At 37.6% G+C, this 27,139-nt stretch overlaps 5 protein-coding genes across 8 annotated transcripts in view; 3 read left to right on the top strand and 2 right to left on the bottom strand.

Moving 5' to 3' along the window:
- Positions 1–1,723: 1,723 nt before the first annotated feature.
- Positions 1,724–8,047, bottom strand: rtca (RNA 3'-terminal phosphate cyclase). Its single transcript, XM_079592442.1, has 11 exons — positions 7,603–8,047; positions 7,358–7,458; positions 6,576–6,719; positions 5,988–6,111; positions 5,832–5,890; positions 5,603–5,744; positions 4,464–4,585; positions 4,321–4,379; positions 3,988–4,082; positions 3,797–3,901; positions 1,724–2,612 (listed from the first exon to the last, which is right to left on the bottom strand). Exons 1-11 carry the CDS (start codon positions 7,645–7,647, stop codon positions 2,514–2,516), a joined length of 1,095 nt encoding a protein of 364 aa, XP_079448568.1. The 5' UTR covers positions 7,648–8,047; the 3' UTR covers positions 1,724–2,513.
- A 659-nt stretch (positions 8,048–8,706) lies between these two features.
- Positions 8,707–14,503, top strand: dbt (dihydrolipoamide branched chain transacylase E2). Its single transcript, XM_079592905.1, has 11 exons — positions 8,707–8,826; positions 9,739–9,859; positions 9,944–10,019; positions 10,102–10,283; positions 10,362–10,489; positions 11,474–11,729; positions 11,813–11,979; positions 12,054–12,131; positions 12,209–12,400; positions 12,515–12,586; positions 13,541–14,503. The coding sequence occupies exons 1-11, from the start codon at positions 8,776–8,778 to the stop codon at positions 13,706–13,708; spliced, it is 1,491 nt and encodes a 496-aa protein (XP_079449031.1). The 5' UTR covers positions 8,707–8,775; the 3' UTR covers positions 13,709–14,503.
- A 2,519-nt stretch (positions 14,504–17,022) lies between these two features.
- lrrc39 (leucine rich repeat containing 39) lies at positions 17,023–21,124 on the top strand. 2 transcript variants are annotated; one of them, XM_079592816.1, is made up of 9 exons: positions 17,023–17,258; positions 17,423–17,596; positions 18,097–18,202; positions 19,314–19,470; positions 19,559–19,695; positions 19,793–19,938; positions 20,026–20,178; positions 20,405–20,547; positions 20,818–21,124. In XM_079592816.1, the coding sequence occupies exons 2-9, from the start codon at positions 17,469–17,471 to the stop codon at positions 20,886–20,888; spliced, it is 1,041 nt and encodes a 346-aa protein (XP_079448942.1). In that variant the 5' UTR covers positions 17,023–17,258; positions 17,423–17,468; the 3' UTR covers positions 20,889–21,124. The 2 variants fall into 2 exon arrangements, with proteins under 2 accessions (XP_079448942.1, XP_079448943.1); XM_079592817.1 differs by having other exon boundaries at positions 17,046–17,258; positions 17,445–17,596; positions 20,818–20,956.
- Positions 20,721–24,085, bottom strand: trmt13 (tRNA methyltransferase 13 homolog). 2 transcript variants are annotated; one of them, XM_079592815.1, is made up of 12 exons: positions 23,934–24,081; positions 23,755–23,804; positions 23,397–23,463; positions 23,223–23,282; positions 23,069–23,138; positions 22,783–22,889; positions 22,249–22,416; positions 22,073–22,145; positions 21,895–21,969; positions 21,420–21,810; positions 21,131–21,344; positions 20,721–21,035 (listed from the first exon to the last, which is right to left on the bottom strand). In XM_079592815.1, exons 1-11 carry the CDS (start codon positions 24,066–24,068, stop codon positions 21,140–21,142), a joined length of 1,401 nt encoding a protein of 466 aa, XP_079448941.1. In that variant the 5' UTR covers positions 24,069–24,081; the 3' UTR covers positions 20,721–21,035; positions 21,131–21,139. The 2 variants fall into 2 exon arrangements, with proteins under 2 accessions (XP_079448941.1, XP_079448940.1); XM_079592814.1 differs by lacking the exon at positions 20,721–21,035 and having other exon boundaries at positions 21,132–21,344; positions 23,934–24,085.
- A 193-nt stretch (positions 24,086–24,278) lies between these two features.
- osbpl1a (oxysterol binding protein-like 1A) overlaps positions 24,279–27,139 on the top strand; it is a 16,570-nt gene continuing 13,709 nt past the window's right edge. Inside the window, exons 1-5 of one of the 2 annotated variants that reach the window (XM_079592288.1) lie at positions 24,331–24,476; positions 24,606–24,656; positions 26,154–26,279; positions 26,363–26,448; positions 26,540–26,614. In XM_079592288.1, coding sequence (XP_079448414.1) covers positions 26,156–26,279; positions 26,363–26,448; positions 26,540–26,614 — 285 coding nt within the window. In that variant the 5' untranslated portion in view covers positions 24,331–24,476; positions 24,606–24,656; positions 26,154–26,155. Of the gene's footprint in view, positions 24,657–26,153; positions 26,280–26,362; positions 26,449–26,539; positions 26,615–27,139 lie in introns of both variants that reach the window. The other variant, XM_079592287.1, reaches the window with a different exon arrangement.

The raw sequence follows: 27,139 nt of genomic DNA, 5'->3' as shown, positions 1-27,139 counted from the left end.
GGCAAAAAACCCTGGCCTTTTGAGGAAGCCCCGATGAGGCCCGATTTTCATTTTCCTTCAATACTACGTCTGGGATTGTGGTATATTCTTGGGTTTTCTCCGGTCAATTTTTTACCGGTCCAATCAGCGAACAGAGGGAGAGGCTGAGAACGATGACGTTGAGGTTGTGCGCTAGTTTGAGTCGTCATACGTCACAAGTCCAAACGTTATGGCAGATCCAGAGTGACTTTGGGCAGATAGTTTTAAACTTCAACAGAGGAGCTTCAAGGAAGTTAACGCTTGTCAATGGAGAGAGGCCAGACTCTATACAAATGAAATGTATGAGAGTCTGGTAGAACCAGGCTACTGGCACGCACTAGCATGCTCGCTTTTGGCCGTAACAGTGGAAACGCGACTACTGATTACATAGTCACATATATATGGATTATGTAATCAGATTCCAAAATTTAAGTGACATAAATTATTCATATATTATTGAAAATTGATGTCAATAATAATATTAAATGTAATTATGTTCACAGTTCTGTGATATCAGTTAATGGTTACATGACATGCAGGTAAACATATTTTTTTGTAAATGTTTTTTAAAAAGGTTTTCCTCCAAAGGTATAGCCTACATTTAAATTTTTATGACTTTATTACTTAATAGATTTATATTAACTCCAAGTCTGCCAACCCTGACGTAATGTAATATGTTGACAATAAACAATGGCAAATATTTTTTGTCTTTGTATTTTGTATTAATATGGTACAAGATTATCCTAGAGATGATCGAATGAGGTCAAAAGTCATCTAAAAGCAATCAAAAACAAGCCTGATTAGTAGAAGTAATCTACCCAGCATTGTATATTTATTATTGAATGTAATTATATATATATATAAAAAATATATTAATTAAATATATAACTTTTAATGCTTTTTTAAAATAAGTTGGTTTGATCTTTCAGACAAATAGACAAAGAATTTCCTCATAGTGATTTTTGCCAGTAGCTTCATGCATTTTTAGTATCAATTTTACCTTATTTTTTTTATCAATGAAAACATCCAAACTTTAAAATGAATCTCAAAATCTCAAAATGAACATTTAAATCATATCTAAAAATGAACTCGTTAAAAAAAAAAAAAGTTTTAAAATTCATTAATTTGTTTGATCCTCCAGACACGGCAACAGATGCACCAGACAGCCAATGATCAGACTGACGGCCCATTGAATGCAGTTCAGAAGCCACACCCACCGCCCCTCCGCAGGGAGGCTTCTCGTTTTAACAATGTAGATGTGCCCTTTCCAGACCCAAGGGCTCTATGCATATTCACGCATCATCACATGGCTTCCCCTATTCTCTTCTGCTCTCTGTATTGTCCTGGCATCTGCCGGCAGTAATTGTTCCAGCCTGGAGCACAAAGGAGCCGAGGGAAGAGACTCCAGTTGGACCGGTAACAGCGAACACTTGTAGGCTGTCTCTAGGGTGAGCTAAATGTGAAGATTTCCACTATAAGCCGTCAAGTACTTTCACTTTAGACAAGTGGTTTATATGAGAGTGAGCCATATAAAACAGCTTTAAATGCCCAAGTGTTCTTTAAGACAGACAAATGAATGCAAAAGGTAGCCAATGCCTGAATTACATTAGAACAGTGCACTTTTAAAAGAGCAAACACACTTGATAGATTAAATACTGGTAAATGATCAATTTTTTTTAAAGAACCACACAATCAAAATAGAATATTGTATGTCTATCACTCATTTTATTGTATTTTTCTCCTCGAAAAAAAAAAGAAAAGTTATTTAATGCAAATAACAAAAGAACATGGTCACCTAAAGTAGCCCAAAAAAAGCAAAAATGAATGCATAAAAAAAATCTGAAATTCCATCTTATAAATAACAAACCAAGAATGAAACATTTTCAGAATTCAAATGAAAGAACTTCAATGGAAATAGAATAAGATGGCAATGAAATTTCGGAAATGTGTTTCTTACCAACACAGCGACTTAAATAACAAATACAAAAAAAAAAAAAGCAGCTACATGGAACCAAAAACTTGGATGGAAATCTTTTCCTCCACGTACACACAGTGCACTAAATTTACCAGTGACATACATGTATTTTACTACGTCCATGCAAATTGGTTAGGCTATAGTTATCGTTAACAACAGACCGCGGTATCGAAAGGGTTTAATGAAACTTTAAGGCTTGTGTTAGCGTGCGGAAAGCAAATTTGTCAGGATTGGGGCGAATATTGCGAGTTCGAAACTATCCGAAGGTGACATTTCATTACAGTGTAAGGCAATACCCTGAGTAACAACAAAAGTTTCAGAGGGGGACACGACAGTCGTAAGGGACAAATATGTACTGACCTGGTGGTCAGCGCAAAAAAAGCTAATCTGTAATCGAGTAGAACGTAAAGATAATGAAGTGATCTCTACGTCGTCCAGCCGGTTACAGTAGTAGTGTGTCTCTGCTACAAGTCCTCCTCATCTCAGCTGGGGACAAGCCAAGGACGACGGATCCGTGCGTTTACAAGCCAGGATTGGTTGTGCCCACTCCCTGGCACTCGATAATGTACGTGTCAGTGTTGCCTGGCTCATCCTCTGCTTTGCGTATAACAAATTTCGCCTGTAAAAGAAAGACAATTGTAGTTGATTGTAGGCCCTTAGTTTTTCTAGGCCCTGTTTACACCTGGTATTAAGACGCGTTTTAGTTGATCGGATCACAAGTGGACGAGGGAGACGCATTCCCATTTACACCTGGTGTTTTAATCCGTCTCTTTTGTCCACTTTCAACCACTTCTGTCCTGATTTCTTTGAGGGGAGGGTAAATCTAAGGGCTTTTTCAGATCTTTCACTCTAATGGACGAAATAAGCTTGTGCGATTTACATATGAACAACAGAAAAACACAAAAACACAGAGCAAGCAGCTTTAGTTTCTGCTCTGACAGCCACAAGACCAGCCAAACGCTGTTGTGAGTGACTGTTAGAAATCAGGAATGGCGAGAGAACGTTGTGCTTTTTTCGTCTTTAAACCAAACTTGGGTCTTCAGCCGACAGTTTAAATCCCGTCTGGCCAGTGCACTTCCCGTAATGTTTACGCATTAGGTCAGTAGGCGGAGAGAGGGAGGTGTTTTGCGGCACATTCGACCACAAGAGCGTTTACACTCCGAAAGCAATCCTGTCGAATGAGTTAACTACCTCTGAAAGTGGACAAGCTCAAAATGTTTGACCCCGTTTACACCAGTATTTAGTGTCGTGCACTTGTGAAAAACACGTCTTAATACCAGGTGTAAACAGGGCCTTAAGCAAAAGGTTTCCACACTGAAAGTTCCTAAAACTATTGGCAGAAGTACCTACTTTTTGGCGTGTTCGCGCCACAGGAACTAGGAACTATTTTAGTTCTAGGAACGCCTTTTTGGGGGGGGGGGGGAATAAATGAGCTCCTACTTCAGAGTAGGGTCTAACCCAGAACAATAGGAACTACCAGTGATGTAAGTGTATGTTGATTGGCCAAACGCATGCCATATGAAACACTGGCACCCCCCATTTTTAAAAAGCCGTGAAAACATCCAAGAACATGGAAAACAGCGATAGATGGACCGACGCCGAAGTCCAGGCACTTCTCATCCGATAAGCATCCTCTAGTTGCTGAATCTTCCACCTACATGACGTTCCTGTCAGCCGGCTTACGTCACGTCAGAGTTGCTACTGGCGGTGTGAAGGCAACCATAAAAATGGTCCTGCTCTGGTGGCTAGTTCCTATAACTGAGCTCCTTATAATTAAGCCACTTATGAGGTGTGTGAACTTACGTTCGTGAGCAGCTCAGCGACGTGGATTGCCGTTTGCGTGTGGAGAGTGACCGGGCCCGTTCGCATTCTGGATGTGCCGTTCGCCAAGGCCATGAAAATAATAAGCTGTAAAAAGATACACATAATTAGTCTCCAGACGAGCGCGTATTTGTCATGTCGCTCTGAAACAGTCGAGTGTTTGTGTGTCTGACCTGGTCTTGCAAGAACTCATCCACACAACCATTATGTCTGAGGTTCCTTAGCAACATTTCAGCAGCCTCGATGCCAACTTTGTCAGCATACACGCCTGGGGACAAATAGAGGGAATATGAACAAAACAATACAATTTTCAAATAATATTATCAAGTTAAAGAATGAATCATCCAATTAATGGTAGGGGAACATATTGGAACATTGTCTTCTTGTTCAAGCTAAAAACTGAAAGCAGAAATTAACAAGCTTTTCTTTGTGACGTATCGCCCTCTAGTGCCAAAACTACAATACTGAACTAATTCTTCAGGACTGGGCAGCCAGACAACCCTTACCTTTTTTGCCAAGAGCTGACCCTGCAAATATGCAGCCGGTGGATGATTCTGCAATTATTCTGCCAGGAGACAGAAAATATACAGACGTTAGTCAAAACGAAACCCCCAAAATCGGCGGACGGTTTGAGATTGGATGTACTCACATGATCCCGTTGCCGTTTCCACAGGCCTTGTCCTTTTCTTGCAGAGATTGAATGTTGATGTAAAGGTCCTTAATTTCTTTCCTGATAGTGCGAACCGCTGCCGTGGACATGTCCTTCGCCAACTGAACATCAAGAACAATCAACCGAAGTTTATAGTTAGTTACTTAAGAGCAGTTGGCAAATTAATTAATTGTTTTATAAACACCAATGTCACTTTCTCCAAACAATGTTGATTAAAAGGCATAAAACAAAGCATGTTGTGGTTTTTATACTTTTTTTCAAGGACTTAATCCTAGATTAGCGAGATAATTTCTTTTGACAATATGTAAATAAAACGAGCATTCTTAAAGTCCAGTTATGAAAGTAAAAATCAACAAGCAAAACGTTGTGACTAAGAAGCTTTTTCCCCCCCAATGGTAGTTATGAATCAAGTTTAAAAAGTATAGAAAAAATAAATAAATACAAATAAATAAACCATGTTGTGTTTTTTCCCCAATGCTAGTTACTTTGGTAAATGTATATGTAGTGGAAAAAAGAAAAAAAAGAAAAGCATGTTGTGGGTAACAGCTATTTACAGAGAAAAAAAACACTAGTTACAAAAAAAAGAAATGAGAATTTTTTTTCCGGTATTTTCCAATGCTAGTTACTTTGTTAAATAACGTACAGTACTTGTAGCGAAAAAACACACACAAAAAGCAACAAAGAAAAGCATGTTGTGGTTAAGTATCTTTTTCCAACTCTAGTTTAAAAAAAAAAGAAAGGTTTAGCAAAGTAAAAAAAAAAACAATGTTGTAAATTTTTCCATAGCAAGTTTCTTTGTTAAAAAAAAATAGTATCCATAGCAACAACAACAAAAAAGACAAAGCAAATCAGGTTGTGGTTGAGCGTTTTACAAAAAAAAAACACTAATCACAAGAAAATAAATGTAAATTTGCAGTAGGGTAAAAAATAAATATATAAAATAAGCATGTTGTGGTTTAGGAGCTTTTGTAAGAAAAATATAAATCGAAGTAAAAAAATAAACATTGTGGTTTCAATGTTATGTAGTTAAGCCATCTTTTTAAAAATGTTGTCAATTAGCGTAAGAAAATAATAAATTGAATAGTTAAGCTAACTGAAAAAGAAAAACAGTCTTATACCTTGAAGGGCAGCACTCCAGCAACAAAGGCCCTTCCATAGATCTTGGTGATGTTTCCTCTTTCGGTCAAGTTGATGGGACTCAGTTCCTTCACAGGATTCACTTTGATCACCACCTCACCACCTCCCTTAGGATAGTAACCTCTGTTTTCAACGAAAAATTGTTTGATTATATTTCAGCTTAGCACGTTTACAATCAGATCAAACTAAACCAAAGTCACGTTTAAATACCTCATTCTTAAATCGCAGTCAAACTGAACTCCGAATCTCTCCATGATTGGTTTGAAGACCTAGGAGAGATTAGAACATCATTGCCATGAAGTGAACAGAATTAGAAGGACGTCCAGTCTGGTCCTGCCCATTGCGCAAATATACATCTACACGTACCTTCATTGTGTAGTCGATCTGAGGTGCCATCTCAGCATTGGTTCCTCCCTTCAGGCAGAGCTCGGACGGACCATGAGCAAACAGGGCACACGGCAGCGATACCTGCATCAGCAGTCCCACGCTTCTACACGAGTCACGACAGACACCAAAAGTAGACTTAACACACCAAGAATAACTATAATAGCATCCACACCAATGCATGATATCGTCCTGTTTATTATAAGCAAGTGCTAAGTTTATGTTGTCTGTTGCTTTAAAAGCTTGAGCTCTGTAAAGCTGGATTCTGATTGGCTGTCAATGTTTTTGTCGTATCAGCTGGAAAAAAATCGTTGTGAAAGTGATTCCAATTATTTAGTTCCTCTGTGCCATTATAGTTCTAGTTGTGGAATAGACTCTTGCTATTCTTTTACATTTAGAATAAATTAAAAAAACTATATATTTTTCGTTATCATCCTTAATTTGAACGGCCTTTAGGGCCAAAAATTCTTCATCATGGTGTCACAAATTTGTGTAATTTCAAGGTTGAGGGGACATAAGGCATTTTAAAATGTCATGAATGTACCGTTAAAGACTAAAACCGCTCCTTACCCGGCCGTCTGAGTGTCTGCGATGTGATTCCCACCCTTAATTTTCCCAGGAGTGAGCGCAATTTCAGATGATCCCACTGTGGCTCCCTCCAGATTGCCGTTGCACATGTCTCTCACCAGTTCGAGACCTGACAGATGCTGAGGCCTGGTGACGTTGAATAGGGAGGAGGAGGAGGAGGGGGGTGTAGGGAAAACAATTGAAGAGAAAACTAAGTGCATGCATTTCAAAATCCACTCATTTCGACCAAAAGAATCACAAATGCTCCATTTATCGCCAGAAAATTAGACCCCACTTATTGATGTTTAATAAGTTTTTATAGGAGCTGCATCTTTTTATTTATATTTACAAACAGCTAAATAATTTACACAACAAAGAAAAAGATGGGTTATTAAAGAGCTCTGATAAGAAACCAGACCTTTTAAAGGAAAAACATGAAGAATTACATGGAAAGTAGCCATGTGCTTCTGTGCCAACTAACAAAGGGCCCCATTAAAAATTCATGTTATAAGTATTTAATAGCATTTTTGTGGGATAAACAACGGTATAACACAACTTTACTTCATAAACAGTCACATATCTATATGGTTGACTTCAATAGTTAAGTGTAAATTAAGTAACTGGACTTCAACAGCCAACTTTGCTTTGTTTCATGATTCACTGTTGAAAGGAAAGGGGGGGAGCATAGTGAGCATGTTAGACATATAAAAAACAACTATTGTAATGTACATAACGCCACATAGAAATACATATATAATGTGCCTAAAACAAAAAAATGTCCGTACCTCAAACCCGGGGTGCTTCTACCCGCTCGGATTTTATTTATTTTGATTGACGCCCCTTGGATGCAGCTCAGCGCCGCAGACACCCTCAAAATCTGTCCCCCCTTTAAAGAGAAACATCGAGAAAAATGTTTTCAATAATTAACGACAGCAACTACATTTAGTTCTTGCGATGCCATTTTAACATATTAAATATTGAAACTTTAATCGGAGATATTAAACAAAAAGCCTCGAAAATGAATACTCACCCCTTCCATTACACTTCCGTCCATTTCGAACGTAGTTGCGGCCATTTTCGCGAAAAGCGAGAAATTGTTACGATGTATCAAAGTGCGCGTGATGAGCGACGCGCGTGTGGGAATAAAAACAGAGACAGAGCGCGCGACTTTCACACTGGATGAAAGTTAATATAAACCGGCAAATGACCACAAACAATGCCGCGATAAACACGAACTTCTCAACAAAAGCTGTGGAACAAGGGAACAGTCCTTTAGAACCGAAATGAGAACTAAACTTGATGCGCAGTTGGGTTGATTCAAATAAATAAAGAATGAGTTGACTTCCCCACAAATTTGATTTCAGCGAATTTCCTGGCAACACGATCACACTCTCTGGCAACTAGTCTTGCCAGTCACTCTGCTATGGTGGACGAGCTTTGGACATGCGCAGATGAGCGATGTCCGATTCGTGGATGAATCGTTCTATTAAATCGGATCTTTTCATTGATTTGTATGAATCGGTTCACTACACTGTTTGGTTCATTCTTATATGACTGAGTGGTTTCGAGTGAACTAGTTGACTCATTAAACTGAGAACCGTCTCTTTTGGAACATGTCCGATTCGTAATGAACCAAGATCTGATGAGACTTTAAATATATATATTATTGGTTCAAATTAGGAGTTTTAAAAAACATTTTAATGACAAATTGCTAGTAAATGGAATTTGGTCTATTATAGCACTAGCAATTTGTCATTAAAATGGTTTTTAAAACCAATTTTGAACCAATTCATGTAATAATTTAGATTTATTTCTGACACGATTTTTTCATATGCAGAGTTAAAACAGCTTAGTATATTTTGTGGATAATCTGAAATAAACGAAACTTTTAGTACCTGGCACCGAAAGAACATCTTTCTTTCTTTCTTTCTTTCTTTCTTTCTTTCTTTCTTTCTTTCTTTCTTTCTTTCTTTCTTTCTTTCTTTCTTTCTTTCTTTCTTTCTTTCTTTCTATTAATTTATTTTTTATTTTGAACTATTAATTTTTTCTATTATTTTATTTAACTGTTCTATTCAAAGTTTGTCTTTATATCAAAAATATTCTCTGAAATATTTGCCCTTGGCCTAAAAGCTCTCTGATTGGGCAGTGGAGCGGGGCGTGAGTGTGACGCAATTTCCGGTTAGACCAAAATCGGTTGGGAAACATGGCGGCCGTCATCACTGTGCGGGCTCCATTCGCTTTAATGAGACGCCTGGTATGTTTTTATCTTTTATCTTACATGCATTTTACAGTTGCAATGACTTTTAAAGTCAACAGGTGATTTTAGATGCCGTTTAGGCGCAAATCAGCGTCTGTAAGCGAGTACAAACTGAAGAGTCAGAGGAACTAGCAGCCTGCAGCTATCAACAGCTGAAGCAGAAGAACTGTGTGGATACTTACCAATACGTAAATGTTTACATAAAACATTAACTCTATGTTAATATTATTAATATGTATTAAAGTATATGTGTATAGTGTGTATATACGCATTACCTGACAAAAGTGTGGAATAACTTTTTTTAAAGTTTTTTTGAAAGAGGTATTATCGCCTCTTTATAGATATGTGTTTTAAATAATGTTATAAATTAATAATTATATACACACAGACACTACAGTTCAAAGGTTTGGAATAAAATAGATTTGTTTTCATGTTTTTGAAAGAAGTTTTGTTCACCAAGGCTGCATTTGATCACAACTACAGTAAAAGCACCAATGTTAATGCAATTTTAAAAAAAATTAACTTTGCCTTCACATGAATAAATTACACTTTAAAATATCCCAGTACAAAACAGTTATTTGAAAATGTATCATATTTCGCAATTTAGCTGTTTTTACTGTATTTTGATCAAATAAATGCAGCCTTGGTGAGCAGAAGAGACAATTTTGAATTAAATTATTGCAATCAGCTTTTTTCGTGAGATAATCGCATGTACATTTCACATGCACATATATTTTTTTCTATATATGTAATAATAATTTGAAGCAGTGGGTTTAAACATTTGGGCTTTCTGGCTTTGATTTTTGTTTTCCTGTTTAGCATGGCATAATATATATCATGCAGCGCCATTGAGATTTAATGTCACAAACATTGGAAAACTGACTGTTTTTGCTCTGTCGTGTATTTCAGGTCTCTTTACGCCTGCACAAGCGCTGCTGCTCGAAGGTCCAGTCGGCTTGCCTTGTATACCATCCCCACTCATATTCCCTCATTGCTGGACAACAGCAACGGTTCTTTCGCACTAGCTATGGTGAGTTTTAACGTTCGTTATGAACGTATGTGGGTTCCCAATTAGCTAAATGTATTCATAATCCCTTTATGCTGCTTATTGCAGTTGCAGCGAGGCCAGTTATGCCGTTCAAGCTCTCCGATATTGGGGAGGGAATTATGGAGGTCACTGTTAAAGAATGGTAAGTCATTGTTGTTGTTGTTTTTTTGACACATACAAGTATCTGCCAGTAGAGGTCGCTATTATCTGTCTATCGTCATCAGGTATGTTAAAGAGGGCGACAAAGTCTCTCAGTTCGACAGCATCTGTGAAGTCCAGAGTGACAAAGCATCCGTCACCATCACCAGCCGTTATGATGGAATCATTCGAAAACTCTATTATGATGTCGATTCCATTGCCCTTGTGGGCACACCACTCGTTGACATCGAAACGGACGATGGTCAGGGTAAGTATTGATGGTATTTTTTTAGTTTAGTTTATTTCTTTAGTTTTGAGTTATTTAGTTTTTCATTGGCATTTGCAGTGGAAGGTCCTCAGGAGGATGTGGTGGAGACGCCAGCCATGTCCCATGAGGAACACACACACCAGGAGATCAAAGGTCTCAAGACTCAGGCCACCCCTGCCGTCAGACGTTTAGCAATGGAGAATACTGTACGGTTTGGATTTTTCTTGCACTAAAAACACACACACACACACATGTGTGTGTGCAGAATATTCAAAAGACATATTGGTGAACAAATATATTTTTTACAATTATTCGTTCACCAATTTTTCCTTTTGAATATTCTGTTTAACTCAGAAATACATCACATTATGAAGGTAAAATATAAAAAAAAATTATATATTAAAAAAAGATGTATGTTTATCTTGCAGGTTAGTTTGTTAACTTTAAAACTAATATTTGTAGTTTATTCTACTTCAGCTTTGTTTTAATCAATGCAAATATTTTTTTAATAATTTTTGTTTTAGTTAACAATACACTGAATACATCACATAGAATTATATACAAAAATATATATTTGTTTATCTTGCCCCAAAACCACAGCTTTTTTCATATGTGTTTCTGAGTTCTGATTGTGTGTGTGTGCATATATTTATTTATGTGTGTGTGTGTGTGTGTGTGTGTGTGGGTGCGTGTATTTTTTTATGTGTGTGTAGGAAAGTAAAAATATATTCATGTATTTAAGTAAATAAATCAAACCCTGAGGTATAAAATTAAGTCCTGTGCTAGATTATTTGTTCCTGAATAATCCATTTTACCTGGAGCGTTATGGGGTCATTTAAACTATTGTAATTAGTATGTTATCAGTAAGTCACAGAGATACATGCAGAAATCAAACTGAGCATGGCGTCAGCATCGGTGGGGGGTTGACTTTAGCCTTTGTCATCAGGGGTCATAAACTCTTCCACGAGATGGGAAGTTGCTAGGCAGTGCAGTAACCCAATAAATCAAGGTCATGAGATGTAACTAGAAAAGTGGCTAGCCTGTCAGCGTCACATAGTTGGAGAAATTAGTGTTGTTACTATGGCCACAAAAAGGGGGGCAGGGTGAAGTATCAAACAGGAACTACTAAGGATCTTTGAGCCGTTTCTCTGTAACAAAATAAAGGATTTCTGACTCAAAAATCCTCACAGATCAAACTAAGCGAAATCGTCGGCACTGGAAAAGACGGGCGCATTCTCAAAGAAGACATCCTGAACTTCATAGCCAGACAGACAGGGGCCATCTTACCCCCATCGCCCTTCCAGGAGATTTGTCCTCCCCCTCCCGCGTCTGTAGCACCTTCAACTCCAGCTGCGAAACCCAGAGAGAAGACGACTCCTAGTGTACCTACTCCTGTGATCCCTAAACCTGTATTTACAGGCAAAGACCGCACTGAACCCATAAAAGGTTTGTTTGCTTGGCTGTTTTGATTGGTGGATTGTTTTATTCGCTTAAATATAAAAAAATTAAAATTAAAATAAATTTCAAAGGCTTTCAGAAGGCGATGGTTAGGATAATGTCAGCAGCCCTGAAGATCCCTCACTTCGGTTACAAAGACGAAGTGGATCTGAGCCAGTTGGTCCGGTTGCGCTCCGAGCTGAAGGGCCTGGCTGAGTCACGAGGAGTGAAGCTCAGCTACATGCCGTTCTTCATCAAGGTATGAAAGCGATTTATGGGGGGTGGAACCTCATTCAAACCAGCTTTTGATATCTGTATTTTCTTCATAAACAGGCAGCGTCTCTCAGTCTCCTCCATTTTCCCATTCTTAACTCGTCTTTGGATGAAAACTGCACAAATATCACCTATAAGGTAATGTTTCCATCTAAATAAACGATATTTTGGGTTAAATCGAGGTAGATCATTGACCACTGGTCTTACTCCTCCAGGCTGCTCATAATATCGGACTGGCGATGGACACCAATCAAGGTCTTCTGGTTCCCAATGTAAAGAACGTACAGATGCTCAGCGTCTTCGAACTCGCGGTGGAGCTCAACCGCCTGCAGACGTTGGGAACGTCGGGACAGTTGGGGACTGTCGACCTCACGGGGGGAACTTTCACGCTCTCAAACATTGGATCGGTAAGTTGAGGGTTGCAGGAAGAGCTTCACTCGCTTCTGTAATATAGTGCTAATTCCGTAGCTATGCATGGAAATGATGTTACATTAACTTTGATGTTGATTGGTTCCGGACAGATTGGAGGAACCTACGCAAAGCCGGTCATATTACCGCCAGAGGTTGCTATCGGTGCTCTTGGGAAGATCCAGGTGTGTAAAGTTTCACGCTAAAACTCCAATTTACATATAATTTGGCCTATGTAATTTGTGAGATTAGGATTAGTGCAAATCAATGCTTAATACGTTGGAAAACTTTGCGAAGTATCCATCATAAGCAATAATTACATCCTTAGGTATGCACTTTTCATACTAGCATTATAACTTTTTCGATTCAATCTAAAATGTTTTGTAACAACTTTTTCCTCTCAGAATTGCGAGATATAAACTTGCAATTGCAAGGTAATATCTCAGAATTCTAACGACTTTCCTTAGAATTGTGAGATATAAACCCACAGTTGCGAGTTATAAAGTCCAATTCTGAGGAAAAAATACTGACTTTTATAGAAAAAATTGCAAGTTTATGATTAAAAGAATCGCAACTACCTTTTTTTAATCAGTGGCGCAAACAAGCTTCTACGGCTCTGTTCCAAAACAAGTGAGTTCCCTATTTAGGCAACAGAAGCAGATGTTGCCATCTAAGATATACATAATTTTTGGCCAAGATCTGTGGCAGAATCACATGTACGCTTGGCCAATCCCATAATCCATTGCGACAAGGTCAGTGGCCAACAAAGCCAATATGACGAAATGATTCACTCAGTACAGAAAAAGATTAATGTGTAGTTAAATCTACATGATTTAAAAATATATATTTATGTGCGTTATGCATTTTAACGCTTGCTACAGTATTGCGCAGTTAGCTTAGCAACATGCTAACATTAAACTCAGTTGAAATCAATTGTGAACAGCGCAATTTGTATGACCTACATATATATATATATATATATATATATAGAGAGAGAGAGAGAGAGAGAGAGAGAGAGAACTGCTGCCTAAGTAAGTTAGTATGCTGCCTAAGTAGGCAGTAGGCACCAAGGCAGCACACTAGGTTTTAGAATAGAGCCTGATTTAAAGGTGGCATTATCTTTTTTGCGTTCTCCTCAGGTGCTGCCCCGGTTCAACCACAAGGACGAGGTAGTGAAAGCACACATCATGAACGTGAGCTGGTCCGCCGACCACCGAATCATCGACGGAGCCACCATGTGTCGTTTCTCCAACATGTGGAGATCGTACCTGGAAAACCCCGCCACCATGGTCCTGGATCTAAAATAGAAAGCACATTTTTTTCCAAGCACATCTAGACATATGACTCCGTATACCGACACTAAAGGTTTTTTCGTTACTGGGGCACTGAGCTATTTGAGCCATTGGTTTCTATCATGACTGTTGCACATAAAGAACATTTCAACAATGTCATGAAGCTAGTAGCTAACTGGTGTTTTGTTGTTTTTCTTGTGGTTCTCTCCTCTTGTTGCCTTACTGACTAAAGATGTTACATCTACCAGAACGCTTTGTTGAATGTTAGAAAGTATGAACTTAATGTAGCAATATGAAAACTCACCCATGATCTTTTTTTGTAAATGAACTTTCTATATACTGTAATGCCACCAATGGTGTTGCACAGGGCTTTTTAATATCAGCGATGAACAGTAGTGATTATTTGTTAGTGGGTAACATCTCTAAAAAATAATAATCTCATGAAAATGTCACCTCAAAATCAAAAGAAATGACATTTCTAGAATTATTATTATTATTGCGTCATTTTAAAATATTGACTTTTCTTGATGCAAAATATAATTTCTTGTCTAGGACATTATTGATTCACGTTTTTTCACTGCTGCTTTTCTTTCCAGTCATTGTTTTCAAAGAACAATGGAAGTATGTGATTCAAACTATAGCCGTGGGGAATCTGTACTGATACGTCCTCTCATCTTCTCTGGTGTGACGATTCTTGTTGGAGCATAATGTTCTGCCATTAATAAATAATGGGAGTTTCCTTGAGAGATCTTTATGTGTGTGAATTTCGAAGGAAAGTGTTTTAATAAATTATACATTTGAGAGACTTTATACTCCACTCAGTGTTTTATTATTCCATCTCATACATGGTGAACTCCAGGAGCTGGAATGAGCACAGCAAGTAAATCTTGTAGGATTTATGATCGTTAGACAAGTCAAACAGTGTATATCAGTAGGGGGCGGAGCCTGTGTCTCATTCTCAGCTCACAGTTTAAAGCCCAACACAAACTAAAGAGTTTTAAGCTGAGCATCTGTTACTGAAAGAACATGCAGGTAAGGCTTTTTTACATATCTGAAAGATTTTCTTAGATATTTTAATGTAACAGGATTAATTGTATTCTAGGTTTACTATTGTACTAAAACTGATCAAAGAATAAATTAAATGTAACTTACATTTAACTTAACTTACATGTAACAAAACTAGTTTTGGTGCAAATTAATTTGTAGAAAACTCTTTATTTAATTTGAATAAATTGATTTTAAGCAATCAATACTGGTAGACACATTAGAAGATAGTATTAGCCCAATAAGGCCATAAATATTGCCATAATTAGTATAAAAACATAAATTTAGCATGTTTTTTGGGGTTATTTTAAATTACCAGAATCTGACATCATCTGTTTTTTTATTTGATTAAAATCAATCAAATTAACACACTTATTTATGCTGTAATATGCATGTTTTTTGTATTTTTTTGTATTTAATATATAAAAAATAATATAGAAAATATTTATATTTCACATATATATATAATGATTTCTGAAGGATCATGTGACACTGACTGGTGTAATTATGCAAAAAATACAGCATTGATCACCGGAATAAATTACATTTTAAAATATATTAAAATAGAAAACGGTTATTTAAAATTGTAATAACATTTTCGATCAAATCAATAAAGCATAAGAAAAAGAAAGAAAGTTGACTTTTCATATGACAAATGACAGTAACAATGTTTTTATATCCAATTACAAAAGAAAGAAGAGAAACCGAAGGGACCCCAGGAGAAAAGCAAAAGCTCCCTCAGAAGGAAAACATCAAAGGAAAACCCTCAATCATCACTGATCCCCATCCAGAGGAGACGCATCTCAACCTGGACGACGAAGAAGGAACCGAGAAACCAAACGTTGCCATCAGACAGAGACGAGCAGCTCATCCACTACCAGACCACCCCAGAGAGACGCTTCTCCACTGACCGAGCACGTGAAATAATCAAGCGCATTGTTGATGAAAGACTCGAGACTGTGGAGTACAGCTGCGCATGCGCGGTCGTCTCCAGGGAACTGTCTGACTGCATTAAAACGGCTGTAAAGAAGCTGCTGTATGATCGATATAAGCTGGTCTGTTATGTGGCCATCGGGCAGCTGAAGGACTCGGCGGTGAACTGCTCCAGTAGAGCCGTCTGGAGTCCCTCTGCAGACACATTCACTGAATATATCTATAAAAACAGATCCTTATTTGCGCTTTGCGTTTTGTTTGCAGTGTATAAAGAGTAGGCTGGCATAATTATTCAAATGTCACTTGCTGTCAAATCGATTAATCGCATGATCGCATCTAACATATGTGTACACACACACACACACGCACACGTAGCCTATAGGCTACCATACACATACAAATATTAGGCTAGCCTATATATTTACGAACTTTTAGGCTACTCGATTTGACAGCACTGTAGCCTATTTCATTCTTCAGTGTCACCTGATCCTTCAGAAATCATTCTAATATGCTGATTTGATTCTCAAGAAACACTTATTGTCAATGTCGAAAACAGTTGTGCTGATATTTTCGCGGAAAACATAATAAAAAGAATTAAGGATTATTTGATAGAAAGTTCAAAAGGACATTTATTTGGAATACAAATATTTTCTCTTCTAAATGCCTGTCACTTTTCATAAATTTTAATGCATGCTTGCTGAATAATTGCATGAAAAAATGACTCCAAGTGTGCATATTACAGAACAAATAATCTTTTATTCGTTCATTTTATTGATTTGGATTTTGATTAATTGATTGAAATGATGATGTCCAAATATTCTGTTAATTTTAAATAATAATATGTTAAATCAAGATTTTTGGAATTAATTCTGCCAGTATTTATGTCTCGCATTGCTAATACTATCTGCTAATGTATCTAATATGTTAAATATATATATAAAAAATTATAAACATGCAGTAAATAAATTTGTTGTTTGCCATTGTTTTTATATATATATATATATATATACTTTCTCTGTTAAAAATAGTATAGAAAAGGCACAATTTGTTGTCAAATGCTTGCAAAACAGCGTGTTTGACTGCAACAAAACAGGATGAATATTTCACATTTATGGTGTGCTAATAACTGCATGATATACTCAGGAAATTAAAATATTTTAACTATAAACATTCGACTAGCAGCAATCATAATTTGCAAATATATGGCCTATGCCTAACAGCGTTGTTTTGAAACATTGTTAATCAGGTTAATGGTGCTATTCTTGTAAGCACGTCTGGTGCGGTAAAGTATGTAAAAGCAGACAGCTGCTCTTGTGCCAACTTTAACATGTGACCACACTATTCCCAGTGTTGTCTCCGGTTAAATATAGACACAGTGGTCAGAGTTAAGCTTCAAGAGGGAAGACCACAATCACAGAGGAATAATTACTTCAAAATCAATTCTTTCAACACAGATCAAACTTATTGGAATTGTCAGAGGACTTATACTATTGATGCAGCATTGGGAACTAAACTTCTACATATCAAATGGGCGCTAACTTATTACAAACATGGTGAGCTGGAAGGACAATATGACCAAATGAGAGTGGTAAGCACTACACTTTGGTTTCTCAAAGTTGCTTTAATGTCAGTCAGCTTGTGATATCCACAATACTAATTCAAATGTGTCCTATCATATTAAACCCAAATGTTAATAGTTTTGCAGTGCATATACTTTTTCTGGCCAGTAAAATGTTTTATCTGCTGCCTTAGCTTGCAAAATGTGTGTATGAAGTGATATTTGGGGCTCTGCATCATCATGACGGGGCTCACGGTGTGCTGTGGGACAGTGAACTCCGTCAAGGCTCTGTGGGAAACCCGGATAAAAAAAAGCAAAGATGAACTGAAGAAGGATAGCGAACAGAGAGACAGGAGAGCAGTGGGTAGGTACGTGCAGTGCACTACTGTCAAGTATCCCATGGGAATCATAATGGTTCTTAGTAGGTCATGACCTAAAAAAGGGTTGCAGGTCTCTAAATACAAATAATAACCATAAAATCATGAAAAGTTAGGATAACAAAATACTTTTAATCATCAAAGGTCAAGTGTACAATCGAAATATGGTTCTCCTGTTACTTAGAAGATAGTCACATTAGGCAGATGGCAAGTTGCCAAATTGGAAAAGTTGCATGACAGGACCTTAGCCTCAAAAACCATGAGCTAAACTATGTAAGGTAAAAGATCCAGACAATAAATGTGATTTTCGGGTTTGGTACTGCGTTGGGTCGATGTCGACACTATGTCCAATGTAAAATGTAAAATCTGGGTCCTGAAGCAAAACCAGTTGAGAACCACTTCACAGACTGTGCTTTTGTATCCCAAAACTGCAATTAACATTGGATTAGTACAAAGAATGTTTTTTTAATAGTTTAAAATCTTTGGCATAGGTTAACAGGTGCCTGGGAGGATCGTATCACTCTGGCCAAGCTAAAGGAAAAAGTTGTGACTGAGGAAGGACGTGTCATCTTTCGGATTGAAAAGGAGGAGTGGACGGTAAGGCTCTATGTTATTTGTTCTTTGTGAGTTTGAGCTCACTACCATATTAGAAGTCAGTAAACAATGCTGTTATCTAGAGAGATGGGTGATTTAAGGCATATAAATCATATAATGGGTGATTTAATAGTTGTTGTTCCAAAGGGGCGGACAAAGGACTTGCGCTCCTGAGGCTTACACTCGCAGGTGTGTCATATCCTGCTACTGGAGGGTCACATTACTGCAGTGCAGAGGTTGCCTTCAATCTGCTTGGAGGTTTCTAGTAATCCTGAAGACATTGAATAGTTGGTTCAGGTGTTTAAGGTTGGAGCTGCCAGTAGTCGACTGCAAGGGCTAAGGGTGCGGTTTGGGACAGGACTTTGGGATAGGGTGCCAAATCCTGCTTCTAGAGGGCCAAGATATCCTGCCTGGAAATATCTAATAATTTTAAAGACCTAAGTGGTTCAAGTGTTTGGGGTTGTAGCTAATGCCACATTTGAGACAAGATTAGATGTGGAAATATCCCAATTGAAATGTCCCACTTCAGAGTGAGTTCCAGTCCATCACACGTCACTTCCCATGTTGACCACATGATGTCTCCATGACACAAATAGAGCATTTTGAACAGAAAAATATCAAAATGCTGCCATTTGCTTTAAAAACAGCTGACGAAAAGTAACAAAAAAAAAAACAGGTATCATATAAACATAATGTCTAATGTTATAAAGTGTATTACATTTGATATAAGGTAGCTTGACGCTTTGCTCATTAGAAGCAGGACTTGCCGCCATCGTAGAAGTGACATCAAATGACTCGCCTCGCTGAGGTCAGGGTTGATCAATCTGCCCTGAGATCACAGGTCGAATATGCTCTACGTCGAGTGGCATTACAAGACGTTATTTCCAAATACGAGGTGGGAAAAATCTAAATTCCAAGCTGTCTGGAATGCAGCATAAACTCTACAGGATAATGGCTCCCAAGGAGCAGGATTAGATTAGAGCACAAATTCTGAAAGAGTTAATACTTTTAAAAGGAGAATACTACTGCCCAGATATTTGCAGATAAATAACATCTTTATTTAAACAAAAAATTGATTAATTGTTTGGTTCTCACTCTTGGAACCTTTCTGCAGACTCTTCCTCCAGCTCTGGTCCAACTCTCCCAGATTCAAGAATGGCAGTTACACCGAACAGGACTTCAAAGAATCCCACGGTTCATCTCGAGCTTTGAGAGTCTCATTGTCTTGGACTTATCCCGTAATTCAGTCACAGAGATTCCCAGAGAGATTGGTCAGTAAAAAAATAGGTGGAATCTGAACAAACTTTGATGAATTTCTTTAGGTAAAGTAACTCTCAGATATGTTCTTATAACCAACAGGCAAACTAACTCGGTTAAGAGAGCTGTTGTTGAGCTATAACAGAGTGAGCTACGTACCAGAAGAACTTGGTTGTTGTGAAAATCTGGAGAAACTGGAACTTGCAATGAATCGAGATCTGGATGAGCTGCCCACCCAAGTATTAATAACACTGAATGCCTATACACTGCATATTTTGTCTATATATCCCAATATAAACCCATCCCCTGTTTTTACTTTAATCTGAATTTCCTTAGCTTAGCAATCTTAAGAAGCTGTATCACTTGGACCTCTCCATGAACCACTTCACCACCATTCCAGATTGCGTGGTCAACCTTCCTTCTCTTGAGTGGCTAGACATGGGCAGCAACATTTTGGAGAGTTTGCCAGACGATATTCACAGGTAAAATACTATTTGCTCCATCAATGACTAATAAAACCAAGACTTTGGAATGTATCTGATGACCTTTATGTCACGTTTTAACTCTAGAATGGAGAAACTTCACACCCTGTGGCTCCCGAGAAATGAACTAGAGTACCTGCCAGACAACATCAGTCGCATGCAAAGCCTGAACACACTAGTTCTGAGCAAAAATAAACTACGAGACATTCCTTCACTTATGGAGGGCATGAGTAACCTCGGGTAAGCACAAATATTTTGCTTAATTTGTAGAACGTTATTGGAAACCAATAAAAAGCTTCACAAAGGCAAAACAGTGATTCTATAGGAACGACTAAAGCCCTGAACATTTTACCCAAATATGTGAATGCAAATTCTTTGAGGACTGAATTGTAACGCATTGGCAATGCATTCGTGTCTGCATATTTACAAATTATTATGAGTACAGCTTAAAATGCTTATTCTGCAGGTTTGTGAATTTCCGAGACAATCCTTTGACGTATGAGGTGACGCTTCCTGATTTAAAAGAGGATGTAGACGAGGAAGAGAATGACAGGGAGATGTTTGGTTGCGAGTTCATGCACTACTACATCCAAGAAGCCCGGAAAAGAGGTTATGCCATAATCAATATGTATTGTGTGCAGGGGCGTAATTTGTGAGGGGGTTGGGGGGGAGATAACCCCCCCCCCCAATATTTAAATCTATGCATTACAACCCCCCCAATATTTATACCATGATCACATGAAAACCCCCCCAATGTTCAAACCAAATCTACGCCCTTGATTGTGTGCAAACTTGTAGCAGAACTTTATTATAAAATATTACATAAATAAAACAGAACTGGAATTAATCAACAACTTTTGCGTTACATGTCTATTGCAGGATCCCAAACTTTCACGTCACTGCTAAATGTGACGCTGGACAGCGTGTCAGAGACAGCATCGTCTTTGTGACTTGCATGCTGGCTTCTGTCTGCTCATCTGCCTTTTGGACTGATCTTCCGGTCCATCATGTCAAGTATTGTCTCCCCCAAGTCCTGTGAAGAGCGCTTCTTTCTTTTAAATGTTTTGTTGCCTGTCATTTGTTGGAGTTGCTTCTTCCTGCAAGTATGTCATATACGTTTGTGGATGAACTAAAATAAAAAAATCCATAAACATTGATCAAATAAAATGAAGCATATGTTTCCTGCACTTGCTTGTTTGTCTTAAGAAGGCGGTTTAGATTCATCTCTGTTCTGATTGGCTGTGGGAATGGCAGTTAGTAACACATTCTCCAATGACACATCTCTGCTTGTGTAGTATCTCAGACTGGTTTTAAAGCCTTTTTGCTGGAGGTAATACACTCTTCCATGGTCAATCAGGTGCTTACAAAGCCGCCCAATCTGTTCCCGATCTTCAACTGACATCAAACTGCAAGAAAGAACGTTTACAAATGAAATCAAGAACTTGACATAATACTTATTGGTCGATCAGCAGAAAACTCACCCGTTGAGGGTGTCTGGCACAGCTTCCTCGCTCATCTCATGTTCTTCCTCTTCGCCTGTTTTGTCTATTATCTTGGAGCTGAATTTTCTCATCCCGCAAGTGGCCCAGCTCGACATGCGCTGGAAAGCAGCAAACTCTTCTGGTCCAAGACCTTTCTGCCTGAAGAACTCTTTTCCCACGTAGTGTCTCCAGTCGCAACGGTGGTGGCAGCAAAGAGCGATGGCCAGTCCTGACACTATGAGCTCTTCACCAGTTTCACTGCCTTCGCTTGAGGGAACAGGCTTCATATCATAACTAGCATCCTCAGTATGATTAAGTTTCACACGCTTGGTCGGAGGGTCATCATCTTTGTCAATGCAGTTGTGCTCAAATAAACACCGAAGGGCCAGATCTGTGGAGATGAGTTGATACTACATCAATCTTGCAGGACTGATACCATGATAATATTTATGAAGTTTATTGAATTCTAGTCTACCAGTTGCTGCACCACAGAGGTGCTTCCCAACACCAATAACAGGAAGTCGCTTTTCTCTCAGGAGAGGAACTTTCCCTGAAATTAAATATTATTTATGAGAAGATCAAAGAAAATTTCAGAAAAAATGTAGATTATAATATATTAACACCATAAGGAACTGTTTGAGAAGCTTACTCACGTAAATCAAGGTGCTGAATATCAACCTGAAGCCTGTCAAAAGTCGAGTCTGCATTTTTGTGCTTGCCATCTACCTTAAAAACACATCATATTCAAATGTAACCTCACTTTCGAGCAGAAAGAACAAAATTTGTCTGTATTTGAGGAAAGGATGGCTTCATGCAAAAGACACCACACCTTAAAGCGAGTACTGGACCTTTCCACAAGTAAAAAATGGACATTTTCAGCTGCTTTAAGAGCAATGTGAATCCAATGGGACAGTTTCCCCTTCCCTGCCCCAAACTCTATGTAGCATCTGTTTGGGCTGAGCAGTTCCAAAACCTCCATGTTTCCAAGAATAGAAGCCTGGTAAATTAGATATTATGAATATGATCATTGCTTGAAAATAAAGACCATTTATACAGAGCAACTTGAGAAGATGGGCAACTTCAGTCCTGGAGGGGCCACTGTCCATAAATCACCCCTTTTTTATGCACTTCCCTCCATCTCGCTCAATCGTATGTACATCACTGCTTACATAGCAAAAGTGCCCACTACTGTCCAAACAATGTGTTTGTCCTTGCAATGTGTTTAAATGGAGCGCCCAAAGCCTTTGATCACTTTGAATCCGAGTAGACTTGCTCCCTCTGTCAAAATCAAGGCCCTCCAGGACTGACGTTGCCCAATGTTGATATAGAGTATGTATAGTTTGTCAGTTCTGGAATGCTTTACCTGTTGCTTGAGATGTTTAAAAGCAGAATCTCCATTCTTTGGGTCATTTAGAGGCTCATATAGAGCAGAATGTGAGAGTGTTTTTTCCACGAGTTTGGTATTTAGACCTGAGGAAAACAGATTAGAATCCCTCATAATTACATTAAAATGACATTAAACCCTTCAACATCAAAGCCACCAACTCTTATTTTTCATATTGGTTCATAATGTCTTTTGGTATCTAATTAATGCGTAACATAAGCAGATTTAGTAGTCATGTGTTAAAACCTAAATGACAGCTGCATACCTTGTAATGCAGTTTTGAGTTTCACTATTAACTCATCCAGTTCCTCTTTGGATCGATCAGCAATGGTTATCTGCATTAACACATCATTATTAAGCACATATCTTCTTTAAAGCCATGTAATTTTGATATATGCTCAAATAGGCAGTATGATCACCTCTTCTATGGTTTCATCTTCATTTTCACACCCAGCATTGATGTCCTTCACATAATAAATCTAATATATATATAAATCAAACATAGCAGTCATTAGCACAAGAACTGTGAAATTCAAAAAGTAAGAAAAATAACATATTGAGAGATAATGGTTGGTGGACTTATTCATACGTACAGGTTTTGGTTTCTCCTTGGAGTTACATTTCTTCAGGTGTTTAGCCAAATTATCTTCAAATACAGTGCTGTTTAAAACAGGAGAGATGGTTTGATGTTGAACAGAACATAAAAGTTTTATACATCTACCATTGTCCAAGACATGGGACAAAACTCCAGCTGCTATATTTGTCAATATTCATATTAAATATTTTATTCAATAATGTATTTAAATTCGAACTGGCTGTAATACTTCTGTATGCATAAATCTGAAGCTCTGGAATGATTTCTTTGATTCAGTTTGGACTGAACTATACATAACGTTTATATTTCTAACTACAAAAACCTCTCCAAACTTTTTAGAAGAGTTAAAGTCTTACTGTTTGGGGTCCAAAGGACAGGGGATTCGTTTTTTCTCACTCTCTTCGCCCTATATGAAAATGACATCAAAGTGTATGCAAACAGTTACTTATTTTATCAACTAAGTTAGCTTTAATGGGGGCAAGGTAAGAAGAAGCACATCCATTTAGAGCAGGATCACATGGACATTATAACGTACAGCATTTGCATGTTCCCCGCAGAAGGTTTTCCCACTTCCAACAATCATCTTGCAGTATCGTTTCTTTTTTACTACATAAAAAGCACATCGTCCAGGTAAAGGCGCTGACACGCCGTCCGCTGTGGATCCCTCCATTGTATACTGATGACACAACAGACTTCCGCAAGACTTTTTAAAATAAGAGACATGAACGACAGATATGAGAAATAAACGTATAAAAATGTATGTCTGTGAAATTTTATTTTATTTAATTATTCATGTATTTATTAAGTTGTTGTTATTATTATTATTATTAGTTGTAGTAGTTTAAGACTTTTATTGAATCTGTTTACTTTTTTCATCGAAACCGGAAGTGCATCGTCATCATGTGTTTTGCCAGTCAGCTGTTCATTCACATACTGCCGTGTGATGTTAGTTTGTGTTTGCGTTCATTTCGCGAGCGTCGGCACGCGCACATTCTGTGTGTAGTTGCACAACAGATTGTAAGATGTTTGTTGAAGATGCTTGTAAAGAACTTTGCACTATTAGGAAAGAACCACATGTGTGAGTTACACAAACAGGAAGCGTGCATCACATGCTTTGTCAAATCTATCTATGATGAAGCACAATTTATGAAAGTCTTTTTTTAATGTAACGTTATTTATTTGTTATTCCGGACTGACTCTGGATTAGGGACGTTAGCGTGTCTCGAACCTCAAGTCATGCGTTAACTTTCAAAAACAGGCAAGTCTCCTTTATATCTACTTTAAGTATTCTACTTTAAAATTCGAACAAGTTACATTTGAAATGTTTAAAAAGTGGCTGACTTATCAAAGAATGTTGAATAATATATAATATATTTGGGTTTTTATTACGCTGCTTTGCATATACATTTTTCCTGCAGCTCTCCTAATTCTTGAAGTCAAGTGATAAACCACATCCTGCTGACGTGATCTCCACTGCTCGGATGTGAACTGAAAGAGTCCGTCTATAAAAACGGGTTTCGATGCTTTTTATAAGGGTTGCCCAGTTTTATCGTTTTAAGTTTAGTTTGGCTCATAAATATACTCCATTTTTCCTTTAGGCTATACTGACCTACATTCAACACAAAGAAAGCTTTATGATTTACCCAACGCTTATCGCGTTAAAAGTGACGTTTTTAATCTGCATACCAAGACATTTTTCTTTCTTGGTTGGATCACTGGCTGTTGTACGTCGACGTCTGAACCCTGGAAAGCCTGACTTATGAAATAGTATGAAAAATCAATTTGTTTTTTTGATAGTTTATTGATAAAAAAATACATTTGCATATGTTTTTGTTTAGTATCAGCTTCATAGTATGATATAGATAGAAGAATATGATGCTCATACTTATGGAAGCTTGTTTCCGACACTGAATACAAATAAAATAGAAGCAACTGACATTTTATCCCACAATTCAGACTTCCCCCCCCCCCCCCCCCCCCCCCTCATAATTGAGTATTTTCATCGCACAGTTTTGACTTTCTCGCAAGACACCTGACAGGACCTGAACTATGGAAGCTGTTTATTAAATGTGCTTTTTAAATATTCCTAACTTGCATAAAATGAATATAAAAATACATTTTCACTCTATCTTCTAATAATATGTGTTAGTTGTATGATCAAAGCTCTGTAGTTTTTATTGTGAGTGAAAAAACAGGGAAACACTTTGTGTCATTGTTACACATGTTACTGAAGTAATAACTATAAATGATGCATAATTACATGCAACTAACCCTAAACCAAACCCTCATCCTAACCCTATAGTAATTACATGTACCGGTAGTTAATTATTACTTGGTACTTAAATGTATAATCACACTGTAACACAGACACCTTAAAATAAAGTGTAACCTAAAAACCTATAAAGCAATGCAATACAATGATGATTGATAGATAAACAAATAAACATTCCTCAAAAGCCTGCACTTCATGTCGGCTCTATTTTGAATGAAAATGCCTGCCCATAGAAGCGCTGTCATGTGCTCGTCATTGTTTTCCTCCAAACTAAACAAGGAAATCACATGGCAGTCATTTAAAAGAATTTGCCCTCATAATTGTTGTTTAGCGCAAATGACAATGGATTTCACAACATCTTGAAGTATCGGAAGACTTTCTAAATGTTGGTGTTCCAGATATAATTTCTCAAAGGCCTGCTGCTCTTCTTAACACTTACTGCTCAGGTTTATGATTATAATGCGCTTTTTTTTTTTGGTAAAGCCATGGAGGAGCTGGACCCGGAGGAGCAGTTCCTCAGGGATGCCAGGAACGGGGACCTAGAAGGTATCCAGAGGCTATTGATGTCCAAGATAAAGGAGGAGGCCAAGATCGACATCAACTGCAAGGGTAGGACACGTCATTAGGTCTCCTTTGACCGTTCATATCTCTAGATATTTTCGAGTACTTCTAATGGCATTGCTTTGTGTCAGGCAAGAGCAAATCAAATCATGGCTGGACGCCTCTTCATCTGGCCAGTTACTTTGGACATAAGGATGTTGTTGAGGCATTACTGAAGGTATCAATCATCGCAGGCTTTTGATATAACATACATGTATGATATATGTGTGTTTATTTTGAGAACAATGGCTCATCTGTGCTTCTTACAGGCTGGAGCGGATGCCAACTTGCCAAATAATGTCGGAGACACGGCCCTCCATAAAGCAGCATTCACAGGGAGGAAAGTACGTATTACTTCTATAATATATCATAATGCACTAAGATATGGATTTAAGCCAGAGCTAGAGTGATATTTGGTTATTTGACGGAAACCCGATTTTAGAGGGTCTCCTAAAGAAAATAGCACCCATTGTTGTAATTCTAAGGCAAAGTCATTTATTTAGTGTATGTTTCTGGATAATTATAAACATTTTACTGGATTCAAAAGAGAATGTGTAGCTTAACAATTAGACTGCTCAAAACAAAGATTAAAATAAATTTGCAACCTTTCAGATCACAAAACAACTTGGCATAAATTATATAACGAAATAAAACAACAGTATTAATAATTATTCATAAATGATTTATTGTTAATTATTATACATTTTATAATTAGTTTATAAGAATAATTTTATTAATAAGTATTAATCATATTACATCTCTTATTATTATTAATAATATTGTTATGCAGTAATATTCTAATTATTAATAGATACTCATAATGAATATTACGTTTTTATTGACTTGACAAAACAACTTGGTATAAATAT

Source organism: Phoxinus phoxinus, assembly GCF_949152265.1.
Source record: "Phoxinus phoxinus genome assembly, chromosome: 20".
NCBI classification, from domain to species: Eukaryota; Metazoa; Chordata; class Actinopteri; order Cypriniformes; family Leuciscidae; genus Phoxinus; species Phoxinus phoxinus.
This window is presented reverse-complemented; position numbering and strand designations above follow the sequence as displayed.

Bases quoted from the DNA above. Each gene is read 5' to 3' on its own strand.
- rtca (XM_079592442.1), bottom strand. From the start codon at position 7,647: ATGGCCGCAACTACGTTCGAAATGGACGGAAGTGTAATGGAAGGG. The intron at 6,112-6,575 runs GTAAGGAGCGGT...TGACTCGTGTAG, and splicing joins GCAGACACTCAGACGGCCGG to AAGCGTGGGACTGCTGATGC. The intron at 4,586-5,602 runs GTATAAGACTGT...CTTGATGTTCAG, and splicing joins CTGGAGTGCTGCCCTTCAAG to TTGGCGAAGGACATGTCCAC.
- dbt (XM_079592905.1), top strand. From the start codon at position 8,776: ATGGCGGCCGTCATCACTGTGCGGGCTCCATTCGCTTTAATGAGACGC. The intron at 11,730-11,812 runs GTTTGTTTGCTT...TAAATTTCAAAG, and splicing joins CCGCACTGAACCCATAAAAG to GCTTTCAGAAGGCGATGGTT. The intron at 12,587-13,540 runs GTGTGTAAAGTT...CGTTCTCCTCAG, and splicing joins GTGCTCTTGGGAAGATCCAG to GTGCTGCCCCGGTTCAACCA.
- lrrc39 (XM_079592816.1), top strand. From the start codon at position 17,469: ATGACGGGGCTCACGGTGTGCTGTGGGACAGTGAACTCCGTCAAGGCT. The intron at 18,203-19,313 runs GTAAGGCTCTAT...ACCTTTCTGCAG, and splicing joins TTGAAAAGGAGGAGTGGACG to ACTCTTCCTCCAGCTCTGGT. The intron at 19,696-19,792 runs GTATTAATAACA...GAATTTCCTTAG, and splicing joins TGGATGAGCTGCCCACCCAA to CTTAGCAATCTTAAGAAGCT.
- trmt13 (XM_079592814.1), bottom strand. From the start codon at position 24,068: ATGGAGGGATCCACAGCGGACGGCGTGTCAGCGCCTTTACCTGGACGA. The intron at 23,805-23,933 runs GTACGTTATAAT...ATTTTCATATAG, and splicing joins GCGGGGAACATGCAAATGCT to GGCGAAGAGAGTGAGAAAAA. The intron at 21,970-22,072 runs GTGAGTAAGCTT...ATTTAATTTCAG, and splicing joins TATTCAGCACCTTGATTTAC to GGAAAGTTCCTCTCCTGAGA.